The 10,549-nt window shown below is 61.3% G+C and overlaps 1 protein-coding gene across 1 annotated transcript; it reads left to right on the top strand.

The window, feature by feature from the left end:
- The first annotated feature begins 2,026 nt into the window (after positions 1-2,026).
- On the top strand, positions 2,027-7,499 carry MNX1 (motor neuron and pancreas homeobox 1). The gene is made up of 3 exons (XM_068550207.1): positions 2,027-3,030; positions 5,930-6,090; positions 6,704-7,499. The coding sequence occupies exons 1-3, from the start codon at positions 2,328-2,330 to the stop codon at positions 7,067-7,069; spliced, it is 1,230 nt and encodes a 409-aa protein (XP_068406308.1). The 5' UTR covers positions 2,027-2,327; the 3' UTR covers positions 7,070-7,499.
- The last annotated feature ends 3,050 nt before the right edge of the window (positions 7,500-10,549 follow it).

Raw genomic sequence — 10,549 nt, 5'->3', positions numbered from 1 at the left:
ACTGTTACCCTTTCTCCAAGGGTGAAGGTGTCCTGTCCCAGAACAGGTGGCTAATCTCAGGTCTCTTTGTAAAACCCTCCTTCCCCAGAGGGAACAGACAGGATGGGGAACAGGGCTGGGGATACCGGGAACATTGAGGGCAGCAGGTGGGAACAGTGAGGCTCCTGCAGTCAGACCTGATCTCATTCCAAACTCTGAGGCTTAACAGTTTGCGGGGATGAGAGTCTCCACCTCTTTGAATCTGTACTCTGTGAAATGGAGATTTCATCTGGTGTCATAGGGAAGATTAAGGAAGATAATTCTAGAAAGCTCATGGCACATAGTAGGTGTTCAAGAGATGTGAGTGTACCCCTCTCTCCACTCAGAGACAGAAGGACTGCATCTTTACCACCACAAAGACATAAGAAAGACAAGAGATATGAAAGACAAGACAAACACCATGTAAGTGCTGTTATTTCTACTTACAAGTTAATATTGGTTTTTGCAAAGCTATATAACATTTATTCCATTTGCTGTCACTTCTCCACTGCTATCCTCCTAATCTTCCAACGAGTCCTGTGAGTCTCGGAACTACACTGTTACAATGAAAAAGAAACGCTGCTTACCCACGGAATCACTGCAATCCACTCTCACCTGGGTAAAAAAGCCTTTTGAAGGGAAATGACTTGTTCCCTGTATTTACCTTTAAACATCCCTCTTGTGGCAACCTGACCTGCTAACTTTAAAGTTTACCTGGCCCTGTTTTTTTGTTTTTTGTTTTCTTGGTCCTCTGCCCCTCCCACAGCCCCCTTCCTGTCCCTTCTTCACCTCTCACCTGCATGGGAAGCCAGGCTTCCAGAACCCGAGCTCCTTCTCGAATTCTCACATCTGTCTGGGGAAGATAAGTAGGTCTAATGGAGCTATTGACAAAGACTGGTGTTGGTGGCCGCTGGGCTCCTTGACCTGCGCGTCCATTCTTTCTGCTTCAAAAAGCCTTTGGAAGTGCTTTTACTGTAAATATTTGAAGTGTGAGTATGGGGCAGAGGTGAAGTCTGGATTCTCATCCCACTTTCTTGCTCAGACAAGGGAAGCCCTTTCCTCCAATTTTCCAGGAGCTGCAGGCAGCAGAGAGCCTGCATTTTCCAGCCCGGGCCTGGGGCCAGCAGGATCAGTGACCGGCCTCGGCTGACTCCCTCCCGGCTGGGCTTCCCAGGGCCCAGATGGGTGCCGTCTCCTGCCTGCCCACGGGCGGGTGTCCCTCGGCAGAGGAAGAGCTCTGTAATCGAGGACCTGCTCCATGGCGGGTGGGCGACGTCTCCAAGCCGACCTGGGTCCTGCAGGCCGCTCGCACCAAACTCTCACCTTGACCGGGAGGACTGAAGGCGCGGGCTTGTGGAAGGCAAGCTCGCGCTCGGGTACACGTACGCTTCACTCCCCCACAAACAACACCTGCAACGCACAGAACTTCCCCGGAAAGGTGAGGGGGCTGGCGACAGGGACACAAACCCCTCAGGCGCAGGGCTTGGGGACCAGAACGGTCTTCGCTGAGCTGCCTGCACTGAGCAGAGCGGCTAGGTCTGGAAGCAGCGTGGGCTCTCCCTGCAGAAGTCGACACACTCAAGCGCCGGCGAGGAGAAGGGAGAGGACGCACGCTGCTGGCTCTAGGTGACACGAACTCAGACCCGGACAGCGTGTGTCGCGAGCTGGGCTCCGGCCGGGAGGCACATACGGACTCCGGGGGTTGCCAGCACCCGCCGCCCGCTCAGCGGCCGCAGGAGGGCGAGCAGGCACCCCAGGTTGCGCCTCCGAGTCTTCCAAACCCTGTCTCTGTCCCCGCCCCGCCTTCGCGGCTCGGCACCCTGGGCTGTTTAGGACCCCGCGGCGCAGGGGCGGGGCGGCGGGAGACCGGGACGGTGACAGGTGCGCCCCTCGGCCAATGGCGGGGCCGGAGCCCCTCCCCAAGCCCCCGCCGAGCGCGCCAATCGGCGGCCGCGCTGCGCTTCAAGTGCGCGGAGGGGCGCGGGTCCCCAGCCCGGCGCCAGCGGCCTCGGCGCGGTCGCCTGCGGGCTGCAGCGCTGAGCCGGGCTCTCCGGCCCCGGCGCGCCGAGCGCTCGCGTGGGAGTTTGTGCGAGAGCGAGTGAACGCGGCCCGGGGCGGGGCCCGCACGGAGGAGGCGCCCGGACCATGGTCACCCTCGGCTGAGTTTCCGGCGGCGACTTTGATTACTGGCAAATAATCGTAACAATACCGAGCCCCGGGGCTGGTCGCCGCCACGCACAGACTCCGCGGGCCGGCACGCGGCCGCGTCACCCACCTCCCCGCGCTGATCGCCAAGCCCTAACGAGCCGATGGAAAAATCCAAAAATTTCCGCATCGACGCGCTGCTGGCCGTGGACCCCCCGCGAGCGGCCTCGGCGCAGACCGCGCCGCTGGCCCTGGTCACGTCGCTCGCGGCCGCCGCAGCTGGCCCCGGGGGCGGCGGCGGCGGCGGCGGCGGGGCGAGCGGCGGGGCGAGCGGTGGCTGCAGCCCCGCGTCCTCGGAGCCGCCCGCGGTGCCCGCCGACCGCCTGCGCGCCGAGAGCCCGTCGCCGCCGCGCCTGCTGGCCGCGCACTGCGCGCTGCTGCCCAAACCGGGCTTCCTGGGCGCCGGCGGCGCGGGCGGCGGGGCGGGCGGAGGCGGCCCCGGGGGGCCCCACCACCACGCGCACCCCGGCGCCGCCGCCGCCGCCGCTGCCGCCGCCGCCGCCGCCGCCGCCGCCGCGGGGGGTCTGGCGCTGGGGCTGCACCCTGGGGGCGCGCAGGGCGGCGCGGGCCTCCCGGCGCAGGCGGCGCTCTACGGCCACCCGGTCTACGGCTACTCGGCGGCGGCGGCGGCGGCTGCGCTGGCCGGGCAGCACCCGGCGCTCTCCTACTCGTACCCGCAGGTGCAGGGTGCGCACCCCGCGCACCCCGCCGACCCCATCAAGCTGGGCGCCGGCACCTTTCAGTTGGACCAGTGGCTGCGGGCGTCCACCGCGGGCATGATCCTGCCCAAGATGCCCGACTTTAACTGTGAGTACCGCGCAGCCCCCGAGCCTGCGGAGGGAGGAGGAAACGGGGGAGGGGGAGTACTGGCAGAAGGTTCTCCCGCGCACCCTCCTCCACCTGGCACCTCCTTCCGCTGGTTCTCTGCTCCGGGCGAGCTGTGGGAGCGCCGCGAGGCCGCCTCGGCTCCGCCCGGGGCCTGCGAGGACTCGCGCGGGCTGCGCGATGTGGGATTGTCAGCGAATGATTAAAATGCCCACGCGCGGACCTTGCTTCGCTTCCTCTCTTAATGGGAAGGGGCAGCTGGAGGTGTGAGACTAAAATCTAATGATTAACCGGCAGGCTAGAGGAGAAGGAAGTGGTGGGGGAAGGCGAGCCCTGGAGTTAGGTGTGCCTGGGGATCGGGGGCCACCGAAACCAGGGGTTTATCCTCAGGGAAACGGACGTGACCTCGGTCCCGCATTGTGGGTTCTGGAGAGACCCCCGGTCCCTCCCAGGAGAGGGAGCGCTCCCAGAGTTAGCGAAGGAGAAATGAGCTTCAAGAGGCCCAGGGACGCAAGGCAGGGGCCCCGGGCGACCTCCTGGCCCTTTGCGGGGCTCTGCCCGCCTCTGGAAGGGCTCTGGGTCCGGGGTGCGATGCCCAGGAGACGGGTGGCCTGCCTTGAACAGAGAGATGGCACGCTCCGGAAGGCCGAGAGATGCGCCCTCCTTCAGGGGCTGTAAGCAGCAGGTGTCCGCCTCCGAATTCAGGGCGCCCGGCACAGCGCGCACCCCTCCCCAAGACCGCAGCGCGGGAGGGCTGGCCATCCCCAACCCGAGAGCCGCCCAACTGTGGGCGGCGTGCTCGCCACCCAGGCGGGACACCTGGCCGAGGCCTGGGCCTCTCTCTCTCGGGCTTTTCTGGCGCGCGCGGGCGGGCGCGCGGGAGTGGAGCTCCGGAGAGTCTGGATCTCAGGTCCGCTCGCTCCACCCGGGCTCCGCTCAGAGGAAGATGCTTGAGGCTTAACGCTTTCAGCCGCCAAACACCCAAACAAAGAGACCCCATTGTTTCCGTCTGAATGGATTTGTTTAGACTGGGGAGATGCAGGCATGGGAAGGGAAAAAAATCAAAAAAGAAAACAGAAATAAACATTTGCCAGAATTCAGATTCCTCTGCTAGAAGCTATGGTCGTGACTAAATAGAGAAAAGCTAGGATCCCAGAAGGCTGGAGAAGTCACAGCCGGGTGAGAAAATCCCAGCATGTGCGCTGTTTGCCCGCGGCCACCCCAGGCTGTTCCCGGCTCAGCTTCCAGAAGACCCTAATGGCCACCCATCCCTTCCGTTGGAGTCACCCCTCCCGGCCCCAGGCAAAGAAGAGGGCAAGCTTGCTCTCACTTCTGTGGCTTCAGGCATATCTGAGCTCCTGATCCGGCGTCAGCCAAACCCAAGGCACCCTTCCAGGCCTGGTCTCAGAGCCCAGCAAACCCCTTCTGATGGAATGCCACCCCACGCATCTTTCATTGTGACCTGCATCTCCCAGAGCCTGGCAGGCTTAGTCTCCCACCGATGGGGGGGGGGGGCGGGCAGCGGTGATCTCCACACAGGCCTCCCCTGGGCGCTGGGTTCCCTGGCCACCCGGCTGTTTTCCCCGGCCTGCGTGGAGCCCGAGATTGCCCAGAAAATCGACTAAAGCCACATCCCTTTGCCAACACACTTAGTCCATCTCTTATTCCTAATCTCGACCCAGAGTTAGCTAATTAAAACCCAGCCAGCTTTAAGTTCAGAAAAAGAATCTGAACACCGAATCCTAAAGGGCAATAACAAACAGGTGACCATGCCAGAATGGGTTCTGAGAGTCCCACCTCTGGTCGCTGGAAACCTGTTTGGTTTCCTTTAATTGGTGTCTCAGCCATCAGATGGCATTTCCCAAATGGTCCCTTCAGAGCCAGTGTTTTAATTAAAGTTCTAATGTATTGTCAAGTTGGGAATTCGGGGCCTTGTTTAACTAAAGCGGGGGGCGTGGGCCTTCCCATAAAGCAAATTGCCCATCCCATGGGAGCCTGAGCTCGTCCTGCCCGGGGCTGGCCTCTTTTCTTTCCTTTCCTTTCTTTTATTGTCTAACACTTGTCAGGCTCCTGGGAAATCAAGGGAAGTCTCGCTTTGAGGTCATAAAATTCTCTGTGATGTAACAGTGTGAAATTATGTAAATAAAGCCAAGAGACCTCCTTGAACACGTAGAAAGCCGGATCCCCCTGTGCCTAGGCCTTTAATTTGCGTAATGAGAATTGTCTTGAAAGGCTTCCAATCTCCCAAGGCTCTGCCCCTCTGGACCCTGGGCAGGCGTTGTCAAGAAAACATTTTACATGGGGGAGAGTCTCTGATGAATACACATATTTAGGACCAGAATTTGGTCCTCTTCTTTCCTTCCTTCCTTCCTCATCTTTTTCCCTTTTCTCCTTCTATTCCTTTTGTACGTAAGGAGGTGGCGGTGGGAATCCTGCACCAGTTCTTCGCTGGGCAGGAAGAAGTAGGAAGTGATTCCGGTGGCCTGTGTGGATTGGGCCTGAGTTGGGGAAGGCACCGGGAGGAGTGGGGAGGAGGGGGTCCCTGGGCCTCTGCTACTTGCCTTTCTGTCCACCTGCTTTCTACCAACGCCCACCCAGGTGGAGAGGACGTGCCTGCGTGATAGGCTCTCTTTAATCAGGACACCCGGGCCCCGCCTGGGATGAAAAGACTTGGTCCCTCTAAACCCAAACCATCTGGGCCCACCTGGCCGAGGGGTCCTGGACTCCAGGGCTTCCTTGGGGAGGGGGCGCTGACACTAAAGAAAGAGCAGCGACTCTGCAGGGCCGCGAGCAGCGGGCAGCCTGGCGTGAGGAGTGTTGCTGGCGCTGGGCGGCAGCGGGCAGGGGACTGACCTGGGCTCACGAGCCTCTCCCACCCCAGCCCAGGCGCAGTCCAACCTCCTGGGGAAGTGCCGCCGGCCACGCACGGCCTTCACCAGCCAGCAGCTGCTCGAGCTGGAGCACCAGTTCAAGCTCAACAAGTACCTGTCGCGGCCCAAACGCTTCGAGGTGGCCACCTCCCTGATGCTCACCGAGACCCAGGTGTGCTGCTCCCCCACCCCCAACGCGGCCTGGCCTCCCAGGGACACTGTCGCCTCTGCTCTCTTGACCCTCGGCCTTCCTGGGCACCTGGAGCTTTGCCCATTTGACCTTTAGGGTGTGGATTAACATCCCAGCCAGAGTTGCCATCTGCCCCCAGGGTTCCTATACTGGCACCCAGAGGTCTGATTCAGCTGGTTCTGTTGGGCCCAGGAATTTGCACCCCCCCCCCATTCTGAAGCAGGTGGTCCCCAGGCCACATGAGAGAGATTTCACTCCAGAAAGAGAGGAGGGAACATCTTGAGATTTACAGACAGGTACCCCAGCAGCCCTGGCCCTTCGCACACACACGGTGGGTGTGGGTGGGAGACCTCGGTGCTGGGGGTGGGAGGTAGGGGTCTTCGTTTGAGCTTCCTCAGAGCCCCCAGCCGGTCTTTGGGTTTTGCTGATGCGCAGGGTGGGGAGCTCCATCCCCCTGGAGCTTCCGAGTCCTCTAATGGGAGCCCCACGCCCGGGCGCGGTGATGGAGGCAAGCGCACGGCGGATGCAGGTGCAGGAGCCCAGGGACTCGGCGGGGATGGAGGTGGCGGGTTTCTCACGCCGCTTGTGCCGGCAGGTGAAGATCTGGTTCCAGAACCGGCGGATGAAGTGGAAGCGCAGCAAAAAGGCCAAAGAGCAGGCAGTGCAGGAGGCCGAGAAGCAGAAGGGCGGCGCGGGCGCGGGCAAAGGCGGCGGCGCCGAGGACCCGGGGGACGAGGAGCTGCTGGGGCCGCCGGCGCCCGGGGACAAGGGCAGCGGACGCCGCCTGCGGGATTTGAGGGACAGTGACCCCGAGGAGGACGACGACGACGACGACGACGAGGACCATTTCCCCTACAGCAACGGCGCTAGCACGCACGCCCCCTCCTCTGACTGCTCCTCCGGGGCCGACTCGCCTCCCCCGCGGTCCGGCGAGCCCGGCCACCAGCCCCCGCCCCAGTAGGGGCCCCGCGGCCGGCGGGTGGCGGTACGGCCTGGATGCTGCGAGCCCTCCCATGCCCCCCGGGTCCGCCCCCCAGGCCCGCGAGCGGAGGCGGCCGGGTCCCGGGGACTGCCCTTGTGGGCCCCAGCAGCTGTCTGCTCCTCAAGGGACGGAAAGAGGGAGGCCCAGCAGGTTCAAACTTGAACTCTGGTTCTTTTTAATTTAATTCGGTTTGCGTTGCGGGGAGGTGTTTCTGAGAAGAACTGACCATCAGGGGAGGCTCCCAGTTCCCCTCTTGCCGAATGGAGAAGGCGGAAACCTACAGTGTTAAACCACCTCCGAAACTTGAAACCTTCTCTGGATACGCCGTTTTTCTGAGTGTTGAAAAAAGAAAAAAATGTTTTGTGCTTATGTATCTTGGGGGGAGGGGGGAGGGATTTATGTCATGAGCGTTCAAACTGCTGGAAATCCCAAAACTGTATTGTCTTTATTTTTGTATATTGTATTTATAAATATATATATAAAGAAATGTCTACTTACGCATGCTAAATTATCATTTAGCTTCTCCCATCGCCCACGATGGAATGTAAAATAAATTGGTTTTTTTACTGGATGAGAGCGCAAATCTTTTGAGGGGAGTTGTGAAAGCGGAGTTTACTATTTTTGCTGTTGAAATGATGGGCTGTATTCCTCAATTGACAGCAGAAGGTGAAAATCAGAATCGCGAATGGGTGTCAGGACCGCCACCTCTCTGGGCCCCGAGGCCGGTTAGGAACCTGATTCCCGCTGCTGGGGAGTCGCAGGTACGAAGTGTCGGTAAAAATACCCGAGGCCAGGTGTCAGCGCGCGTCCGCGTGCCGACTCACATCTGTCCCGGATGCGAGGATCTCCAAGGAGTAAATTTGGACGCCGTGTACTTATTTTCCTCTTTCTCTAAGGATCTTCTTGCTTCGCCGGCGCTCCAGAAGCGGAAATACACTATTTGAATGTTTCAGAAAACAAGCTCCAAACCACCAGACTTCACTGGTCTCTGGGGTCCGTGCGGCCCGGGGCGCTGCTTGCGCGCCTTTTCCGCATTGCCTCGCGTAGCGCGGCGCTTCTCTTTCTCGTCGACCCCGGCATCTCTCCCGAAAAACCTTCTCGAGCCGGCCAGGACTGGTTTTCCTGGATCTGTGCAAACGTCCGCGAGGACAGCACTGGGCGACAGGAGCGCTCCAGCCAGGCCGCGATGGCTGTGGGTTAACAAAGCTCGGCAGCGCGCGCCATCCATCACCCGGGCCGAGCCGGGCCTTCGCCCTGTGCTGCACGCATGGCCGGCTCGCCCTCCGCGCGGCTCCCCTTCCCCCACCGCTGACCCTCGGGCCTCTCCTGGGCCCGGAGGAAACAGGTGAGCCGGGGACACTGCTTCTTCCTCCTTCCTTCTGTTTTTCACTCTTTCTCACCAGCAACTGGGCCGGGGTGCGCCCCCTCCCCCTCCCCTTCTCCCCTCCCCCTTCTCCCCTCCCCCCTTCTCTCCCCTCCCCCTTCTCTCCCTCCCCCTTCTCTCCCTCCCCCTTCTCTCCCCCTCCCCCCTTCTCTCGCCCCCTCGTCTCCCCCTCCTCCCAGCTGATAAATGAGTTCAGAAGGGCCTGGAGTTTCATTTGGGTGATTACCGCGCAGGCGAGCGGGGCCACTCCTCGACTTCAGGGCCGAGGTGAGATTAATATCCTCTCTGGCAGCTCATTATCACCCCAGGCTCCTTCCATAAAATCCAACCTCAGCCAAGCCCGGGGGCGCGGCGCTGCTGGGAGCCCGGGCAGGAGCAGCTGTCGGGCGCGGGCGGCAGGGCGCGGGCCTGGCCGCCTCCGGGTCCAAAGGTGCTTTGTGGGGACGCGGACCGGGTTTGCAACTGGTGGGAAAGCCCGAGAGCCCCGAGGAAAGGGGTGGGAAAATTAGAGAGGGAGAGGGGGAGGGGGAGAGGAGAAAGACAGATGCCTTCGGGGGTTGAAAAAAATCTGCAATCCGTGTGTATCTCGTTTTAATTTCTACCACATTGGGGAAGTTCAGCCTGAAGCAATCTCTGCCCCGGCTGGCTCCACATCTGGGGGTTATTCCCCGCCACCCCCTGCTCGGCTGGCCCAGCGTCAGCGCCCCTACCTCAACACTGGGCCCCCCGGGGACGGGCGGCGGCCGGGGAGGGGGTGTAGCATCCGGCCTGGAAGCTGGGGCGCCGCCGGCCTCGGCGGAGGGTCCGTCCCTCCACCCCAAGGCGCAGACCCTCCTGAACCCGGGAATCGTTCGCTCCCTCGGCGACAAGGGGCAGAGGCGCACTAAAGGAAGATAGAATGATTGTGACCCCCGCCCCCGTCCTCCAGCAGAGCGAGCCCGGGTTCGGCGCGGGGACTTGGCGGCCGGGAAGGCGGGACCCGCCCGCGGCCCCAGCGTCTCCAGCCAGCGGCTTAAGCGCGACGGAATTTATCTCGCTAATAAATTTAATGATCAATTCGTTCTTGTCACAGTAGCTCTTCCCCAAATCAATTATAGCAAATTTAAATATAATCACCGGCTCATCCTCACCCACTCCGGGCACCGCGAACAATTCATTCCGCATAATGAGCGGCCGCCAGCCCCGCCCCGCCCGCCCGCCCACCCGCGGCCCGCGCGCGGCGGGGAGGGGGCTCTGCCGCCTCGAGGACCGGGTTCCCAGGACCCGGGGCCAGGCCCACGCAGCCCAGCCCGGAGGGGGACGAAGCGCTGTGTCCAGACCAGCCCAGGCTTGGCCCTCGGGCAGCGGCGCGGGCCTCCGGCGGTGAAGCCCCAGTGCCCGGCGGTCTCCCCGCTCTCCACCCGGCGGGGTGCGCCCTGCCGACCCGGCGGCGCCGCGACACCGCGACCCCAAAGCGAGGGCCGCGCCCAAAGCGGACCCAGCCCTCTGGGAACCCCGCCCCGCCCCCTGCCCACCCCGGGCGCCACCCTCGGCGCAGGTTCTCTTCACCTTAATGGGGGAGTCCTCCGTTCTCAGAAAGGGTACCTCGTCGTGTGCCAGGGTCTCCAGCGTGTGCGAAGAAAATGTGGTTAAAGACCTTCGTGTGAGGAAGAGACCAATCTATCGGCACCCTCCAGGCCGCAGTCCAGGGATCACCTGTTCAGCCCTCGCAGAGCTCTGGCCCAGGGTCCGAGGCCCTGACCAGACGCCTTAAGGCTTGGAGTCTGAAGAGTGCAGAAACGCCTACAACGTAGACGAAATGGGCCTGTTCCTTTCGCGGTTGGCCTTTCTGCACCCTGTATCCAGGCGGAAGTCAGCCTGGAAAGATCCGCGGGAAAGACTTTCTACGATAGCAAAAGCAAAAACAGGCAAATGGGATTATGTCAACATTTAAAACTCCTGCGCAGCAAAGGGAACAATCAACACAATGAAAGGCTACCTGGGAAGGGAGAAAGTATTTGCAAATCAAATAGCTGATAAGGGATTAATATCCAAAATATATAAAGAACTACAATTCAACAACAACAAAAAGCCAT

This window comes from Eschrichtius robustus, chromosome 8, assembly GCF_028021215.1.
Source record: "Eschrichtius robustus isolate mEscRob2 chromosome 8, mEscRob2.pri, whole genome shotgun sequence".
NCBI classification, from domain to species: Eukaryota; Metazoa; Chordata; class Mammalia; order Artiodactyla; family Eschrichtiidae; genus Eschrichtius; species Eschrichtius robustus.
The sequence above is the reverse complement of the archived record's forward strand: the minus strand, read 5'-3'. Positions and strand labels throughout refer to the sequence as shown.

What these genes read in the sequence shown, in the direction of transcription:
- MNX1 (XM_068550207.1), top strand. Translation starts at nt 2,328, where the DNA reads ATGGAAAAATCCAAAAATTTCCGCATCGACGCGCTGCTGGCCGTGGAC. An exon ending in CAAGATGCCCGACTTTAACT is followed by an intron (nt 3,031 to 5,929) that starts GTGAGTACCGCG and finishes CTCCCACCCCAG; the next exon opens with CCCAGGCGCAGTCCAACCTC. An exon ending in TGATGCTCACCGAGACCCAG is followed by an intron (nt 6,091 to 6,703) that starts GTGTGCTGCTCC and finishes TTGTGCCGGCAG; the next exon opens with GTGAAGATCTGGTTCCAGAA.